The sequence below is a fragment of the Scomber japonicus genome, chromosome 8 (assembly GCF_027409825.1).
Source record: "Scomber japonicus isolate fScoJap1 chromosome 8, fScoJap1.pri, whole genome shotgun sequence".
Lineage (NCBI taxonomy): Eukaryota > Metazoa > Chordata > Actinopteri > Scombriformes > Scombridae > Scomber > Scomber japonicus.
This window is the reverse complement of record NC_070585.1, coordinates 8,862,525-8,881,204: the sequence shown is the minus strand read 5'-3', so window position 1 is coordinate 8,881,204 and position 18,680 is coordinate 8,862,525. Positions and strand designations below refer to the sequence as shown.

The following is an 18,680-nucleotide window of genomic DNA, read 5'->3' as shown; positions in this document are numbered from 1 at the left end:
GTTGCCAGAAAAGCTGAGAAACTATGAGCGACCAGATGGCCTGGTATTGTAGTGTAATATTAATCATTTAACCAGAGGGATCATCAATCTTAGAAGTCACAGGATGATAGGAGAAAGAAAGACAGTGACTAATCTGTCACTAAATCATTTATAGTTTATTCTTCTCACAAAACACTGGAAACGTATCCTCTTTTTCTGTCATTTTAAGTGTTTATTAATTGTAACATTTCATACATCATTCACAAGTACAAAGTTATATTTTATATTTTTACCTCTTAGTCCTCTAAAAAAGTCATGTAAAACACTTCACGTCCACACTGAGGCCAAAACCTTGACACTCACAAGCCAAAAAGATGGAAACCGCTGCCTAACAGCACGGCGAGGTTAACATCTACTTGACAGTGAAAGAGTAACAGCGACAGGTCAAACTTTACCATGTACAGTAGAGTGGAATGCAAACATCTGGCCACCTCTGGACAAACTGTGTTCTGTTGAATTCCTGTGAGAAAAATTATTAAAATCCCAACAGAGAACAAATCTGTAAAATTACCACCAAATGACACGGTTCTTTCCAGAAAATGTACCAGGAATTTTTGAAGAAAACTGTAAACAGACTTTAAAAAATTTGCATATATGTTTTTATAATAACATAAAAGACAAAAATAAAAGCAGATATGTTTTACGTGTCTCAAAGCAAAGGTTTACAGTCTGTAGGTGGACTGACACGCAGGAATAACTTTAATGTGGTTGACTGGAAGGCTGTAAAAATACAATCTGAGACACTCTGGCATACTTTGGAAAACATGTGACTCTATTGAATTATACAGTTGGTAGTAAAACATGTAAGTACAGTTCGAAAATCAAAAAAACATCTGAAATATCGAAAGGTGCCGTATCGAGATCTACAACCACAGCAGTTTGATCCATATGTCCGCTGCTTAGCAACAGGCTAAACAAGCTTTTTTTCGTGCTTGTATTGCTTGGCTGTTTACACAGTTAAATGTCAGTCATGTGGTAAAGTCGAACCCACAGGTGAGCGACTCACTATGAGGAAGCCTCATTCCAGTAAAGACATGAAGCAGAAAAAAAAAGAAGTATATTTTAGTTGCAAATTCAGCGCAGAACCGTAGTCATAAAATAAGTTAAACTTCCATCAAAATATATAATTACACAGGAAGGGAGCAGGAATCAAAAACTACTCCAAAACAGTTAAAAAGAGACAAATGTGATGTACAAACTTAAAGAATAGAGACTATAGACTGGTCTTAAAGAAAAGAGTGCAGCAATGTGATTATTACATTAGAGAGAAGCTGCTGGAATTATTGATTCTGTTTCTTCTACACCTGTAAAAGTGTAAGAAAAGTTCCCCTCTTTGGATGTGGCTCTTTGTGAATCACATGCTGCGAGCTTATCAACTTATTTATTCATTAAGGAATGCTAATGAAGCTAAATGTGCCACTTTAAAGGGATAGGAAGAGGTATTAAATTGATTATCCACATTCTTGGGATGTTTTTTTAAAATGTATTTTAATCTCAGCTTAACCTTTATAAGGAGATCACTGAGCGTGCATGTTAGGCGGGGATTGTCCTGCCAAGTTTGTTCCCTTTGAGCTACAAAACAGTCAGCTTGTTTTCATTTTTAAAAATATAGTTTTCTCTTTTCAAAAAACTAGAAGGTGCATATTTGCTGTTTGGTGAGGATTTCCTGAGGTTTTCAGTGCAAACGACTGCTCTCAGAGGAAGTTAACTACTTAGAGCCGGGAGCCGTGTTTGGTCTGTTCTGATGGCTGCTTCAGTTCAGTTCAGTTCTGGGGGGTGGAGTAGAAAGAGTGGTGCTGGTGGTTCTGGTCTGGAGGATTGCTGGCGAACAGGAGGGGAGCGGTCTCTGATCCGTACCAGCTGAAACAGAGCGAGAAGAAAGCTGTAGCTTCTGGTGATGCGTGCAGACAATTAAGCAACACATTCAGAGATCAAATGTGCGTCAGAGGTTTTTTTGGTCGTGACAGTACCTTGTGTGTGGGTGTGAGCTGCGCGCCCAGGGTACAGGAGCGTCCTCATCCATGCCTTGAGGGTCATCAAAGAAATATGGATGAGGCAAGACCCTGTTGTTGATGCTGCTGGTCTGCGAGGATCAGAGACAACATGAGTCAACAGTAAGAGAGATTGTGTGGAGATCATTCATGTTCCTGCAGACTTTTTTAACACCACAATTTAAAACCTTAATCACTGAAAACCAACAGGAACGACAAGGGTACAACTTCCCAAAAAATCCTTAATAAAATGAATTAATTAACATGATCTGGACCCAGATAAATGGCAGGAAATGGATGGATGGAAAAACAAATTACAACATAATTCATGAAAAAATAAAGTGCTCCGGTGCCTGTCTGACACTCCCTTCAGTACCTCTTGAGCAGGTTGGCGAACTCTTAAGATGAGGATGAGCAGACTGGTCGGCAGCAGCTCCCATATGAAGAGGATGGCACCAAAGGCCATGTAGCCCCTGTCGCCCAGTTCATTACGCAGGTCAGCCTGTAAACAAACAAACAAAAAGGATTTATCTAGTAGGAATTTTCACTGGTCACTGCTACTAAAACATGTACCCAACAACTACTCATAATTAACATCACCACCACTCATTTCAAATGTGGCTAAACTAATCCCTGCTTGAATCACAGTTTGCTCTTATTTTGAAACAAAGGCAACATGAGTCAAGAGTCAAAACCACAATGAGCACTTATCATTAGAGGAGTGCTCATTATGTGATTGCAGTTATATGAGGTAAGACAGAAAAAGTGTAGGCAGAGGACAACATAAAGAAAAAGAACAAAAAGAAGAAGAAAGAATTGCAGAGAAAATAAGAATGACAAAAACATTTCAATAAAACAAAGTAAAATGAATAAATAAAAAATAAGAGAGAATAAGAGAAAATGTTTCTTCAAAGTTATAGGGGAAAAAAATAGTTAATTAAAAAAAAGACAAAACATGAGTAAAATCAAATAAAAGAGAGAAGTTTAAAAAAGCTAGACTAAAACTGGGTTAAAAAAGATTTAAAAAGACAAAAGTAAGTAAGTAACACGAATAACCTTGATAAGAATATAAAACTTATAGAATGGTAATAATAATAAAATAACTTAAAATAAAGTAGATAAAATTTGAATGTCTTATCAGCTAACTGTGAAATAACCTGCACTTCAGGGTCTTGTTGCTCTGACAACCGTTGCAGATACAGACTTCTATCAAAACTATCTGGTGAACTTGGTTACCTAGAGATAAAGACTGAGGCCCAGGTCACTGGCTGATTACCTGGTCAGAGACGTTGTACCAGTCAAAGTCGAATGACTCCACGTGGTGGTTCTGGGACAGGACGAGGACTGTCAGGTTGTAGCAGGCTCTGCTGGCATACAAGAAGATCACTGCTGCTCCGAGCGCTGCTGTGCGGCACACGGTGGTCCCCTGATACAAAGAACACCGTTAGCCTGGACTATCATAAAGAAGCACTGAGGGTAGTAATACGATGATTTCTGCATTTTAAAATCACAGCATGTCACGTTAGCGCACCTTGCTCATCAGGTAGGGGCTGGTGAAGCGAGAGTGTCGTGTCAGGAGCAGCAGCAAGGCGGCAAGTAAGACTGCATTCAGGATGAAGAGCAGGTCATTGACCAGAACTCGAACCAGGACCAGATCCCAGGTTCTCTCCCCCAACCTCCTGCTGCCGCCTCGGTCCCCGAGAACGGCGCACACCACGTTGACGCAGAGGAAGATGAAGCTCAACGCACTGTACACGCATCTTGCCATCCAGCTAAGGAACACATTAAATACACGTTACATCTCTGTATAACTGCACTAAAGCTTGTTATGGTGGTTTCTTTACTGCAGAGTGAAACTTACAGTCGTCTGTCCACGTCTGAGCTGTACGTCTCTCTCACTTTGAGCAACACCTGCGGAGCAACAGTGTGAATATAAAACACCAGATAACATTCAGAATGAAAGTGAAAGGAATTCTGTAACTTAGGTAAGTATTTGACTTTAAACTATGAGGTCAACTATAAAGAGGAATTCCCCCGCTTCTCTCAATAGATTACAACAAGCGGTTATTGTGTCAGATAAATACTGCTTTAGAATTATTCTGTCTGTCCTCACCTCTTCCCTTTTTCAGCAGTCTTACCTGAGTAAAATACAGGTTAATGAGGCTGAGAGTGAAGAACTGCAGACAGACGGGGAAGCAGTAGAGCAGCCAGTAGACTGCCACGGGTAGGTGATTGGCTTCCAGAGCGTTGCGGAAGTAAAAGGAAAACAGGGTGGTGCGGAGAGCGGCCCACAGCAGGCAGAGGAAGAGAAAGACGCTCTGGTAGCTCCATCGTTTGTGTCTGTAAAGGTAGAGAAGCCAGAGCTGGATGTACACCGCAAGGAAGAGTCCGGCATACAGGGTAGTGTAGAGGATGGTGAAACCCAGCTGGACCGAGGGGGCGACGGCCGGGCGCAGGGGGACCGGGGGAGGCAAGGTGGAGGAGTTGGGAGGAGGGGAAGGTGTGACCGGAGCTTCCATTTGGGGCGCTGACGAGACTAAGTGTCCATCGTCACAGTGAAACAGCCTGACCTTCTCCTCTCAGTCAGAGAGGTTCACATGAGAGACCTGAGGGCAGAGACAGGGTGACAAGAGGTCAGCAGGTCATGAACAGAAGCTTCAGGGTGGAGCTGAGCTGTATGAGGAAAATAACACAAAAACTAGAGCTTGGTTTGGTGCGGAAACTGTTACACGATCAATACAAAATCAAATGCAAGCTTTTTTAATAATAAAAATAGCTGATAATATGAAAACAAATACGGCAAACGACAGTCACTGATTACAGATCTTCTCTATTTTTCATAGTTTGGATTAATCAGCTGACAAAAAAAGGTAAAAAGTAGTCAGCTTGAGAAATTGTGCCAGCCGTTTATTACTGTTTTGTTACTGACATTTAGTGGAGCAAGGCCAAAGATTCGTCTACCAGCAGAAAATGAATCAGCAACAATTTTTGTATAATAGATAAGAATAAAACATTTATTCTTTCAAGCATAAATACCCAAAATGAACTGTTTTGAGTTTTTCAAATGAAATATTTGCTGTTGTTTCAGTTGTCTATGATACTAAATTGAACATTTTTAGGTTTTGGGCTGTCAATAGGCAGCCCTAACAATAACCTTTGATTATCATCTTGTGTTTCTGCTACTGAGGTCACCAGCGGTCATTAAAAAAGAATGCTGTGTCACAAATTATACATATCATGATCAGTATTGGCCCAGCTCAGCAATAAATAGAGAGCCTTCCTCCAGTATCACATGAAGCTGTCTTTATAGAAGGGAAGTCAAAGTGAAACTCTCAGTGAACTCCTGAATATTTATAAAGAGAATATTTACAGTAGTTTACCATGAATGACAATGTAACTACAATATCACCTCACCAATAACAATGTTAGATTACACACACACACACACACACACACATTTCCCAGCTGTTTCTACATGGATTTAAACTACAAAGGGCTTATGAATAATACAACAGTTACATTATGGTGGTTAGCTTACAGGAGTGGATACAATTCAATACAACACAAACATAGCAAGTCAAAATTCACTAAGGTAATGCTGCTATTTAATTGTATAGTTTTAAGTGTAGCTTCAGGTGTTAGTTTAGGTATTATTAGCAGCCTGTGAAGCTCCTGGCGGTCAGCCTGGACGTGTTCACGGTCTGAAGGTAAACAACCGGTAATGAGTTCAGGCTACTATAAAGCGGCTAACGTTAAGCTAGCCGTTACTAACTCTTAATTAACCTGAATGTCATATATTTCTTACTGTCTCATAAAGCTGTCAGCGATAATTTAACGACAATAACTGACCTTATGTGTAAAGTGGACCACAGGCTCCGGGGTAAACAGCAGTCGACGGTATAATCCGTGTTTCCGTGTGTGAGCTGCGTAACGTCTGCAGGGCGGAGCTAACGTTTTGATTCCAACCGCCAATCAGCGCTGACGGGACATCGCGGTTTCTTCAAGTTGTTGTTTACTCATGCTGAGAAGGAAGGCGCTTTTAAAATTACATTAAACACTCAGCTTCACTGCAGGCCTGCCAGGAGAGGTGTTTGCATATCTTTAACAGCTGTTCAATGTGAGTTTAGTTGTCTACAGCAGCAGCCGTCTGCCCCGTTAAGGTTAGATAGTCCTCAGCTCTGCAGACTCTCGTCGTCAATTTATCTCCGTCACCAAGCCGCAGCGCTGTCACCTAAAGCGGCCAAAGATGCCGATGGTCCTGCGCTCCAGGAAATCTGTCCACTACGGCGAAGCGAGCGAGGAGGAGTTAGGGGGCACAACAGCACCGACCACGCCGCACCGGCCGACCCGCCTGGTCGGCAGCACTACGTACGAGGTGGGTCTTTTTTTTTTATTACTCAGCTTTTCCGCCTCCTCTTCCTCCAGCACCGCGGAAAACTTCACAGTTGGCCACGTAGCTTGCTCGCTAACGGTAGCAACATTAGCCGACTAACCCGAGAGGAAAAAGACTAGCGAAAAAAAGGTTATAGAGACGCAGCCTGCTGTGAACTGCAGTATATTTACAGCTACAACACCTTGAACTTGTGTAACATTGGCGGAGCTGGTTAGCTTAAACGTAAAGAGCTAAAATTGCATTAGTGGGGTGTGTGAACCTCTGAGTCCTGCCACAACTTATTACCGAGCAACTTACCATAACGCTGCATCATGGTAAGTTCTGCTTCACACTGACTGTGTTTTATGTGAACAATATGACAAAGTTTATGTCTTTTTATATGCTTAGTTGCTTTATTTCTGCAATTCAACATCACTGTGCCTTGACGCCCCACACCACACTGTACCATTCATAATTAATGCTCTACAGCAATGTTTCTTATGTAATCCTTATGTGTTATTTATATCTGATGTTGTCAGGACACTGATGAGTCAGACTCTGAGTCCGTTCAGAGCAGAGTGATGGAGACACAGCAGAGTGGCCTGACAGAGCTGGAGGAGGAAGCTGCTGAGGAAGCAGATGTAACGGTAGGCTGTAATTCACCTTCAAGAAAGCACACAGAGTCCTCGCTATGGGACATTATTTTGCAAGGCTTTTAAAGCATATCCATAGAAGATACCTGGGTGTGGTAAAGCTCTTGTTTACACAGGCCTGTGGTGAAAGAAATAATGCTCTGTGTCTGTGCAGCTGCATGTAGTCATCAGCAGGAAATACTGGCTGGCTACTGCGGAAGTGTCCTGATCGCCTTTATCCTGCCTCCAGAAAAGAGAAGTTGATTACTGTATTAGAAAATGAGGAAATTAGTTAAGTTATTTGCCAATTACTAATAGAGTTTAACTGATATTGGAGTATTTCGGCTATTGTGGATATCAGTATATGTGAGTCTATTGACTGATATACTATTTTAACATAAACATTTTTTAGCAAGGATTCCTCAAATTTGGTAATTTTGATCTACCACAAAAATGATAGGCAACCACGTTAATGTGTGTAATTGCTTAAACCTGCAGTGCAGAACTTTGTCTCCCCTCTCTGGTGGTGAGAGTAATTACACAAACACTGTCGACATCGTCACTGCAGACCTCTGACACTCTTTACATGAGGTGATCCTTGCCCCAGTGATGTGATGAAGTTGGTGTGTACTGAGTATGGTCACAAACCAGTCATTGCTGGTCGATGTATAACACATTACTACCAGAGCGCCAGCGCAAGAAAGTTGCCACAGACACCAGATTCAAAAACTCCAGTATACTATTAAATAAAGAAAGATTTACCAGGCTGTGTGAACTCATTTTGCTTAAATGTAACAGATATTAATTTATATGTAAAAGTCCTGCACTGCAGCTTTAAGTCATTTATCAAGTAAGAAACCAGACAGGGTCATATTTGAAGATTTGCAGCTTTAGTTTAATTTTATTATCTTATCTAACTCTGGACTGTTTGTCAAACAAAACAAAGAAGGGCATCTCTTCAAGGAATTGTAAAGACTTTTTGTTTTCTATATTTCTGACATTTTATTAACCAATCCATTAAAGGGTTAATTGAAAAAAAGTGTAAGTGTTTAGCACTATATATAAATAACATGTTTGTGGGAAGATTCATGCAGCATCCAGAGAAATATGAACTGTAGAGTGACCACACCGTGATCTCATACTCATCCTGAGTGTTTGCTTAGGAAAAAATTAAGTTGGTTGCTATGGAATGCATGACAACATGGCAACCGTTATTATTTATTTATGGAAATTAGAATTGTGCTCACAACTTGGAGCAGTGTGAGCTGAACTTTGACTGCCATAAAAATAGGAAGTTAAATGATGCTGTACCCATGACAACACAAATGTCATGTCCATAAACAAATAACTGACACCCAGTCTGCGGTGGCCACTCAGAGGTGTACCAGCCAGGAGGGCTAATTTGAATAGGTGTGGCTTTTCTAGTCATTGCAGTGCTACTGAACCCTTTCGAGGTAACAGACAGTGTTAAAAGTACATTACACACACACATGTGAGACGCATGTTTGTTTTAATAGACTTTTGTCTTCTGCAGGACCTCAAGTACTGTAGTGTTGTGCTGGACCGGCTCACAGACGACAAGGCTGCAAAAAAAGAGCTCGAGGAGAGAGAAGACATGAACCGCAAAGGTGGGAAACCTGTGTCTCGAATCCCTACTTTTCATAGCCGACGTTCCGGGGCAAGCCAGAACAGTGAGCCACCCACCTCCAAAAAAGATACCGCCGCCCATGTAGTTCAACCTTCTGAGAAAGTCCCAGGCGTGGAAGCTTCAAAGTCCAAACTCCCCGATGTCAGAGAAAAAGCACTTCCTCAGCCGTCGCTCCGCACCCCCAAAATCGGCTTTGAAGCCTCCTCTTTGTTCAGTGGCACAGATCAACCCGCTGCAACGGCCCCCACCTCCCTGATTACTACACCCAAGACCTGGAGTTTACCTGAATCCGTGCAGCTGCCTCCTATGACTGTAAGCCCCCGGCCCGCCATCAGACATGAGCACGGGGAGCAGCAACATCTGCCAGAGCAAGACGAGAGCAAAAACTCGGTAATAGAAGCCGACATCGTGGTTGACGCCCCCGTAAGTCACCTCCCACTTGAGGACTTAATCATCCAGAAGTCACAGGAAGCTGACGTCGAGGTGAAAAGCAAGATGACCCTCGCCGCCTCTGGAGACACGGCGGAGTCCCAGCCTTCAGAGGTCACTCACATAGCCGGGGTCGGCCGGGTGGAGGCGATCAAAGATGAAGAACCGCCGTGGGAAAAGGAACCGGCGAGCGCTCTCGAGTTTAAGGACAGTAGGTCCTCATCGGAAGTCGAATGTGAGGACGATTTGACGGTTGAAAGGTCAAAGGGCAACGGTTCAGGGAAGGTGAAGGAACATTACGAGCCATACGTATGCCAGTCTGAGCTCCGAGATGCTGCAGAGAAACAAGCCAACATGAAAGAATCAGCTTTTCCTAAAGAGGAGCCTGTTAAAGCTAAATCCACCAAATCAACAAAGGTGAGTTTTGCTGTCAGTTTCTACAGTGGTCTCAGCTCAGTGAGTCATATTAGGAATTTAACCACACCCCGCAGTAATGGCTTTGGAACGCAGCACAACCCTGAACTGTTTCACACTCTCTAAAATCTTCTTTTTTTTTATATACACTCTCCATTTTGCAGAGTTCAGGATGCTCCAGTTTTTCCCTCTTCTGCTTCCTCCCCACCATCTTGCTGCTTCTGGGGGGGTTCGGTCAGCATGTTTGGCACTACGGGCTGCCTTTGTCTGTGGTCCAGCTCACTGCTCAGCTGGAGCTGCACTGGCTGGAGGGCTTCGGCTTAGCACAGGAGACTTGTAGCATCGATTGTCGGTGAGAAAATCTCTCCAGTCTGGTTTGTTGTTTTAGAGCAGCGACAAAAATAAGGAGTTGGTAAATTCACCTCATTGTATTTTTAATAAATAAATAATGTGATCATGAGTCCTAATAGTTCAGTCATCAGGTAGAAAGGTGACATAAGAAGCTAAAAAGCAGCTTCTCTAAATCATCATAAACTGATTAAACACTCTGGAATGATTGAATGCGGCGTGTAAGCAGCTGTAGTTTGAGTTTCACTGTCCCTGTCGCAGAGTGCATCTGGTGGAGAGCATCCCAGAGGGCCTGTACCCATCTACACCCTCAACCCGACGGAGCATCGCAGACAGCTGGGTCCGTCTGCTCGACAAGGCCAGCAGCTCGGTCGACATTGCCGCTTTCTACTTGACACTGCGGGCCAGCGATTTGGAGAATGCAGATTCCACAGACACTCAGGTAGTGACACATCCCAGCCTCAGGGTATAGTGTTGAGTAATTGAATTAAAAATCTTCTGGTGTGTGTGTGTGATATTATTTCTCCACATTTTGCAGGGAAGAAAGGTCTTTAGGAAACTGAAGCAACTTGAATCCAAAGGTGTGAAACTGCAGGTCGCCGTTAACGCCCCCCAAACCTCGACTAAAGACACAGCTGAACTGACTGCAGCAGGTACATCATCATCTGACAACATGGATCACATTGTGTTCTGCTTTTTTTGTACAGTATTTCTTAAAGATTTTTTTTTTAAATCAAACACTTGTATCTAAATACAGAAAAGTAGATTTTGCTGGAGGTTGAAACAGGCTCCTGATGTGTGTTTTTATTTTCAGGTGCAGAGGTCAGAGAGGTGGACCTGATGGCTGTGACTGGAGGCATTGTCCACACCAAGCTGTGGGTGGTTGATCAAAAGCACCTCTACTTAGGTAGCGCTAACATGGACTGGCGCTCTTTGAGTCAGGTAAAAATGGAAAGAAAGGAAACTTTTACTTTTGTAGAATAACTTAACTAAGACACACATGAAACTAACATGGCTGCAATGACACCAGTTTTGAGATGAAACGTACTTTTACTGAGAGCTGTACAATTGATCAATTAGTTAATTTAAATTTATGAGCTCTCATATTGATTCTTAGACTTTGGAGTGCCTGCCTGCTATTGATGTGTCCATTTAAAGCAGGTTACAGTAGAATACGTCTCGTGCTTTGTTGATCCAAGGTGAAGGAGGTCGGCCTGTCAGTGGAGGACTGCAGCTGTCTGGCTCAGGACGCCTTTCGGATCTTCGGGGTTTACTGGAGCATCAGCGGCTCGAACAGTTCCCTGCCTCCGTACTGGCCCGCTCGCCTCTCTGCTCTAACCAGCGCCCAGAATCCTCTGCATCTGAAGTTCAACGGAGTGCCGGCCCAAGTCTACTTGTCTGTAAGTTCTGACAACTCCATGAGAGCTTAAAACATCTGATTCTCTGCTTTTTTCATTATGACACTATAAAGGCTGAAGCTGATATTTTCAGACAGAAGGTGTCAGTAAAAACTGATCAATTTGATCATTTTATGTTACTGAGGAATTGTACTCTTGTTACAGTTGTTATAGAAATGATGGATTATGAATAAATTTGCATTAATAACTTAATTGAATAAAACCCAATCTCTGGCTGGTCTAATCCTAATTTGTTGGGAATTTATGCGAATGGAAAGAAAGATTGAATGAACATAAATCTATACTGTTGTTTATATACACAACACAACCTGACAGTGAGACTGTAGTAATTGTGATATACAAGACATGCTGTCTCCTCAGTAAATTAGTAGTGTCCAATAACACATTCTCATGTTCAGTGATTGATCAGTTTTACACTTTGATTATTTTAATTGATATACTTTAATCCAACTCTCCCTGGTCTCTCCTACAGAGCTCCCCTCCACAGATCTCAGCACGAGGACGCTCAGACGACCTCACCACCATCCTGTCAGTCATCGACGATGCTCAGAAGTTCATTTACATCTCTGTCATGGACTACCTTCCTCTGTCTGAGTTCACTAAACCACTCAGGTGATAAACCACACTCTACTCACTGAGGATCACCTGTCAAAATCCCCAGAAAACACTATATTCAAGTTCATTTAAACATATACAGACTACTGTGTTACTTTAAATAATGATGTAATATTGACTAATTCAATGGTTTGTGTTGTCACAATACTGCATCCTGACTGGCTGACAAAGCAGTCTCTTTAATGAAGATGAGGTACACCTGCTGACTGCAGACTTTCTAAATCAAATGCTGGAAACTTGCCTGGAAGAAAGCCAATCAGATTCAAGTCCAGTTGTGATGCATTCAGTTGTGATCTGAAAAAAATGAATATTTTGATAATGCCTTCATAAAGTGTAGTTCACACTCTACACTGGTAATTACAAGCAAGGGAAAATGTTATCTTTTTTCAATCAGCAGCACACACATCTTTTCCTCTACTCGCTCTGTCACAGTCATTGTGCTGCTGACTGTATCGATCTGTCTGCTGGAGAGCTTTTCCTGTATTAAAACTGTGTGTTGGACTCCTGCTCTCAGGTTCTGGCCTGCCATCGACTCGGCCCTGCGTGGCGCTGCCTGCACCAGAGGAGTGCAGGTCAGACTGCTAGTCAGCTGCTGGGAACACTCCCCTGGCTCCATGTTCACCTTCCTGCAGTCTCTGATGGTGCTCAACAGGCATCCACTGAAATGTGACATTGAAGTGGTACGTTTGGAGATTTTATTCCCTGAATGACTAAATCATATAGTAGTGTCCCTAATGGAAAAGTGATGGATCTTAAACTCTTTCTTTTTTTATTGTTTCTGTGCAGAAAATCTTTACAGTGCCTTCAACACCAGAGCAGAAGAAGATCCCCTATGCACGAGTCAATCATGCCAAGTACATGGTTACAGACAGAGCACTCTACATCGGTATGTTATTACTGTTTATAGTAAAAGGAAAAGGACCAATAGTCATCCCTACAATATTGTCATAATATCAATATCAAGGTATTTGATCAAAAATATTGTGATATTTGACTTTGTCCACATAGGGCCCAGCCCTATCAAACATTAATATCCACTATGACTGGCTCAGGGCTGGAATAAAACTTATTACATTTTAAATGACAAAACTATTCAAATATTTTAATACACTTCATAAGGGTTGGGGTTATGTGGCCCAATTACAAACATGAATGACTATGAAATAGTGGTTTGTGTATATTAACTGCCCAACAATTATTACATAGTTGACTCCACCTCGGTCAGCTACAACAAATGCATCAGTGCAAATAATCCTTTCATGTACATAACGCTGTAAAAGGCCAAATAACTAACCAGATGGATTTTACATTTTACTCAATAACACTTCTGTTCTTTTACTCCAGTAAAACTTCATGCAGGACTTTTGTTTATATTGGAGTATTTTTACATTGTTGTATTGGTAACATAATGAATCTGGACAGGTTGTAACAATATTTTGCTTTTGACAAGCACATTTTATCTACACATAACACCAAAATGTCATTCGTCACATCAGTTCCTGTTTGTGTGTCCACAGGGACGTCCAACTGGTCGGAGAACTACTTCACACAGACTGCTGGAGTGGGTTTGGTGGTGAATCAGACAGGCTCTGTGGTCGGACAAGGCCAGCAGACTGTGCAGAGCCAAGCAGAGGAGCTCTTCCTCAGAGACTGGAGGTCCAGTTACTCCAGAAACGTCCCCCTCGACGATGTGGATGTCTGCCCTCGTGGCTCACACTGATGGTTTGCTGTTTAATAAAGCTTTAGTATTGCAGAACAGCATCTCGCTTGCTCTCGCCATTGAACTTATTTTACTTATGCAAAATCAGCTTGCTGTACTGCGTGAAACAACGCATCTAATTTTATTGCGGTTTCTCGACTGCGGCTGCAAATCTTCTGTATATAATTGCGTTTTTATATTTCGTTTCAAAACATGCTTTTTTTTTTTATACTCTGTATTGTTCAACTTTCTTACACAAGGGTTGAAGCGCAAGTGAAATCGCATTGTACAATTTATTTTTATGCCTGGAGCATTTTGTATATTTTCCTTTAAAAAAAAATGTTGGTGTCAAGCTTTAAAAAAAATCTCATGCAGGAAATTCAACATTTCCAAAGAGGTGTTTACACCACGGCCATGTTTACACTGCTGAAGCCTTCAGCTCTTAATGTTCATGTGTAATAAAAGCACTCAATGTAACGTCAGCCCATCACTACTGCTAGATTCTTGTAAATACTTTCAATTTTATGTTCGTAATTGATGGCTGACTAATGAATCAAATTTGAGTGTACCACTATGGAAGAAAAAAAACTCATTGTGTCCTCAGTTGATGGTGAGTGTGCTTTATTTTGCTGATTGATTATTGTTGTACTGTTCTCATAATTACTGATTGTGCCTGCGGTGTCGCCTCAATCATTCCATTACCAGAGTTATCTGTTGTATGCTTGACATCAGACATCAGTGGATGTTTCTGTTCAAACTGTTGGGACTGTTGGACAAAGGGACCTATCGGCTCTGAATGAAACTGAAGGTTTTCAGTTGATCCCTCACAAACAGAGCTGTTTACTGAACTGATAATGTATGTTTCACCATGAATAAAGTCTGCTCCTTTGTTGATGATGTTTGAGCTTAATGAGTGCTACAAAAGGAGGAGTGAGGAGGTTGTTTCAAGGATTTTTTTTTATTTCATAATCAGGGTGAATAGGATTTATTTTATGACTCAAAACATTTAAACATAACTAAAAGTCTACAGTACAGGTATGCTTTAAGTATACTCCACTGACGCTGTATTTAAGGGGGCCATGCCGATACCCATATTAGGAAGCAAAACAATTCTGATATCGATATATTAGCCAGTGTTATATGTACAGAATATATACATAAACTAAATGATTTTTGTAAAATGATTGTGAAAAATGACATCAGTGCACTAAAACTACATTGGTAATTTATTATTTATATTTAGCTATGAATAAAAAACAACAAAAACAGTATATATTCAACTTGAATTAAGAAAAATGATCAAGTATACATAAAATGCTGCTTATGTAGCTTTAAAAAAAATTGGCACATATCAGACAACATATTCAGCGATACTGATATATCAGTGATAGGGTCAATATCTGTCGACCGATATTTCGGCCGGGCTCTACCTTTGACGTTACATCATTAGCTCATATATTCAAAATAAAAATGAAACATGCTGATATTAAGCAGGTAAAATGTTCATCATCTTAGCTTAGCTTTAACATTTGCTAATTACCACGTTTGAAAAGTCAGAGGATCACCAAAGCAATTATTACATTTAATCCCAAATGAGGCATTAATATCTGTACTTTAAATTTGTGTTTTAAAATTTAATGGAAATAATTCATCCAATAGTTCTAGTTAGAGATATTGCACTCAAAATCATGAAAGTCAACCACATGGGGGAGCCACTGGAAATGTCAGAGTATACCTCATTAGGATTTATCCTCTGGGAATGTACACATTTTAGTGTGAATCCATTTGATTGATGAATTGATGACATATTTCAATCTGGGAGAAAGTGATGGACAGATTGACAGTCACATTGCTAGTGTGGCTGCAGCAACATCTCTTCTTTACCAGAACTTAAACTATCTGCATAGGTAGACACCACTAGAAGTAAGTGAGAAAATAAGTCTTGTATATTTTGTATTAACTGACCCATTAAAGTTTCTGAACTTTACTTCTGAAGAAAAATGGGATGAAAATGGGATTGTTCAAGTTGTTCTACAAAGCCAAATAAAAACCCAGATGAAGCATCACCATGGTAACTCCCGTCAAATCATCCACTGACTCCATTGCTCCAGGTTTGTGTGATTTTATTATTTTCACATTTAAGACATTTAATTTTACTATTTAAAACATCTAACAGAGTAAAGTTAAAAAAAAAACATCTTGTTTGATTTGAAAGGTACTCTTTGTGGTGGACATGTTTACCCCCACATGGCACTGAATATACCTTAGTGACATCTGCTATAGTTACAGGTTTATAAATCCTCTCACCAAGTTCATGTTATTGCTGTGCCTCACACAGCAAACCTGCAAGATGCCAGACTCCCCCGAGCACTTCCTGGTTTCTTCATCAGTCCAGCTGTATCTGCTCCATACGTACAGACGAACAACAGACAACAAATACAGCAGCAACCAGCACGGGAGTAGCCTCTTTCTCTGGGCTCTAGTCAGTCTCGACAGCCATCCCATGTGGCTTCCTATCTGTGTGCAGAGGGGCTTGATGACGGTGGGAGTGTTGACTCAGACAGAAAGGGATGAGTGCCCTCGTGCTCTCATTCCATGGAGAGCTGCACACTGTCTGTCTGGCCCTGTTGCTGATGCTGTTCAAATTTCCTGGCTAGAAGACAAGAAAACACATTTACCTCAAGATCATCCACAATGACAATATAGATAAAAGTATGTATTCAGTCTGATTGATGTCAAACTACATATGAAAATATGAGATACAGGTGGCTTTTTAGACTGATTGAGGTCAGACTGGAACATCAGAAACATAAGGCAGTTATGAGGTGTTTACATGGGAGCTCTGCCTGATGTTTAACTAAGGAATTATGTGTGGGAAACAGTTTTGAAATCCCTTTTCTCCAGGCTAAGGAAGAATATACACGATATAATAAACATGTTAAGCTAGACTTTATGTTGTGTTTTTTAAGTCTCCAAATTGGAGAAAACTACATTGTCAATTATTCTGCTCATTTTTATTTGATGTAAAAAGCTTCAGTTAATCAGACTGCTGGAGGACAGAAACCCACTCTACAGCACCCTCCGCTCAGGCAGACTGAGAACGCCCATCACACTCACTAACAGGCTGTGGAATAGCTTTTTCCCCAGAGCTGTGACAGACTGCAGAGAACACACACACAACTGCCAGCCCAGGACCCAGTGCAATAATGAACTCTGTGCAATAATGAACTGTGAATACTGTCGTGTCTCATTGCCCCTTATTCATTTCTTTATATTTTAGACCATAGTTTAGATTTAATTGGTATGTATGGGTATGAATGTGTATGTGGTCATGGGTATGGGTGAGATGTGCTTGGCTCGTGAGTGTGTGTATTAGTGTTATCTGTTATGTGTACATATCTTATATATATTTTTTTTTATGCTGCATTGGACTGCTCAAACGGAGTTTCGTTGTATACTTGCAATAACAATAAAGATCTATCCATCTATCTATCAGAGAGGAATCTGGGCCGTATGAAAATATGGATTTAGAGAATTCTAAACAACTGTTGGGGGATAAAAAATGTTTTATAAAAATGAGTCAAAGAAGGCCCTGAAGTATCAGTGATACTCACCCAGAGAGTACATCTCCAGCTGCTGTCTCAGGCGGACCTTCTGCAGGCTGTCATAGAAGTTGGGCTCCGGGTTGCTCCCGGCGGTGGGAGGCAGAGTAAAGATACGCATGATCTTCCTCTTGTTTCTAAATTAAACGGGAATAAAACGAGATTTCATTGAGAGACGAGGAGAATGTAGAGGTCATACTGGGGGTTTAACCAGATCTGTTGAGACAACATCGCCATTTGTTTGGCAGTACACGAAAGGCTATTATTAAACATTAAATTAAAATATATATGGTATGGGGGTGATATGAATACCGAATTAGCCAGAAGACCCTCCTGAATCTTTTAATGAATAAAGTAACGCCTCATGAGGTACTTTCTTCTCCCTGTGACCAAGTAACGATTAAAATGGGCGCTTTAGTAATGGAGTATGGTGTGAGTTAGTACATATTGAGAGAAGGGGCAGCTCTACGGCTGCACCACACTCCTGTGTTATATGTATTATTTAAAACAAGCGGAGCAGTGAATGGTTGATATAAATGTAGACTTACTTTCTGGCGTACATCAGCAGGCCGAAGCTGACCAGAATAACCAGCAGGTAGACATTAGTGGCCTCATTCCAGGCTTCATGCACAGAGTAGTCTATAGACTCGGGCTCGTTGCCCAAAACCCCGTGTGCCCCCATTAAAATACGATAACTGCGACCAAACTCAGAGGCTCAATATATGAATACAAAGAGATATTGTGTGAAATAGCTCAGCTGCGCAGTGTAAACACCGCGGCGTCACTTCCCCTTCTACTTCCTCTTCTTCTCCTTGTTTCTTCAGCCTGCACAATGGCGCCTCCTCCTGTCTGAAATCATACTTGACTTTACAATATTTCCTCAGACGCTTTGGTCCCTTCATTCTTTTAAACTAATTGTAAATGCTTTGTCACATTCATGGAAATGATCATGTATAACTTGTCTGCTGTTTCCTACATTATCAATTGTCATGTTGGTCAAAATGTATTATACAGTTTTATTGTTGAATAGTCTCAAAACATCCATACATTCGTTTGTTGCAAGTCATTAATGTGCTGAGAACAGCATCATATGATGGACATTTTGTGATTGAGCAACTAATGGTTTAAGTTCTAGTCTAATTATCAGGGAAACTATATCAGACTTTATTCATCCCCAGTAGTCCAAAGAAGCTTACGCACATAGACTGTAGACAATTTTATGTATGGAGAAAAACAAACTTTTTTCTCTTTATTTTCTTCAGTATTCATCTCACAGTTTGCAGTTGAAAAGTTCAAACAAAAACAAAAAAGTTGGGTCACTGATAAACTTTGAGGGGAAATGATGTTATACTTGGCACTTTTCACAGAAAACGCCAGCCTCATGCTTGATGAGGAGCAGGTTTAGGACAGGGTCAGATATTAGGTTCAACCATGGGCCAGTTGGTTCACAAACATTCCTGGAAGGAGAGACTG

General features: G+C 41.1%; 3 protein-coding genes across 3 annotated transcripts; 1 reads left to right on the top strand and 2 right to left on the bottom strand.

The window, feature by feature from the left end:
- Positions 1–206: 206 nt before the first annotated feature.
- gpr137 (G protein-coupled receptor 137) lies at positions 207–5,950 on the bottom strand. The gene is made up of 8 exons (XM_053323958.1): positions 5,880–5,950; positions 4,169–4,636; positions 3,892–3,941; positions 3,562–3,802; positions 3,307–3,456; positions 2,407–2,532; positions 2,010–2,122; positions 207–1,899 (listed from the first exon to the last, which is right to left on the bottom strand). Exons 2-8 carry the CDS (start codon positions 4,547–4,549, stop codon positions 1,803–1,805), a joined length of 1,158 nt encoding a protein of 385 aa, XP_053179933.1. The 5' UTR covers positions 4,550–4,636; positions 5,880–5,950; the 3' UTR covers positions 207–1,802.
- A 2,585-nt stretch (positions 5,951–8,535) lies between these two features.
- pld7 (phospholipase D family, member 7) lies at positions 8,536–14,504 on the top strand. The gene is given in 12 exon segments (XM_053323530.1): positions 8,536–8,725; positions 8,809–8,836; positions 8,838–9,528; positions 9,690–9,877; positions 10,135–10,315; positions 10,412–10,526; positions 10,688–10,815; positions 11,073–11,273; positions 11,764–11,903; positions 12,421–12,586; positions 12,693–12,792; positions 13,424–14,504. Coding segments are annotated over 12 exon segments (2,331 nt in total). The 3' UTR covers positions 13,627–14,504.
- A 1,209-nt stretch (positions 14,505–15,713) lies between these two features.
- smim19 (small integral membrane protein 19) lies at positions 15,714–17,982 on the bottom strand. Its single transcript, XM_053323962.1, has 3 exons — positions 17,756–17,982; positions 17,220–17,344; positions 15,714–16,258 (listed from the first exon to the last, which is right to left on the bottom strand). Exons 1-3 carry the CDS (start codon positions 17,887–17,889, stop codon positions 16,194–16,196), a joined length of 324 nt encoding a protein of 107 aa, XP_053179937.1. The 5' UTR covers positions 17,890–17,982; the 3' UTR covers positions 15,714–16,193.
- Between the last annotated feature and the right edge of the window lie 698 nt (positions 17,983–18,680).

Coding starts and splice junctions, on each gene's coding strand:
- gpr137 (XM_053323958.1), bottom strand. CDS start 4,549: ATGGAAGCTCCGGTCACACCTTCCCCTCCTCCCAACTCCTCCACCTTG. Junction 3,942..4,168: donor TTAACCTGTATTTTACTCAG/GTAAGACTGCTG, acceptor GTTGCTCCGCAG/GTGTTGCTCAAAGTGAGAGA. Junction 3,803..3,891: donor TCAGACGTGGACAGACGACT/GTAAGTTTCACT, acceptor TGTGTTCCTTAG/CTGGATGGCAAGATGCGTGT.
- smim19 (XM_053323962.1), bottom strand. CDS start 17,889: ATGGGGGCACACGGGGTTTTGGGCAACGAGCCCGAGTCTATAGACTAC. Junction 17,345..17,755: donor CTGCTGATGTACGCCAGAAA/GTAAGTCTACAT, acceptor CGTTTAATTTAG/AAACAAGAGGAAGATCATGC. Junction 16,259..17,219: donor GCTGGAGATGTACTCTCTGG/GTGAGTATCACT, acceptor CTTGTCTTCTAG/CCAGGAAATTTGAACAGCAT.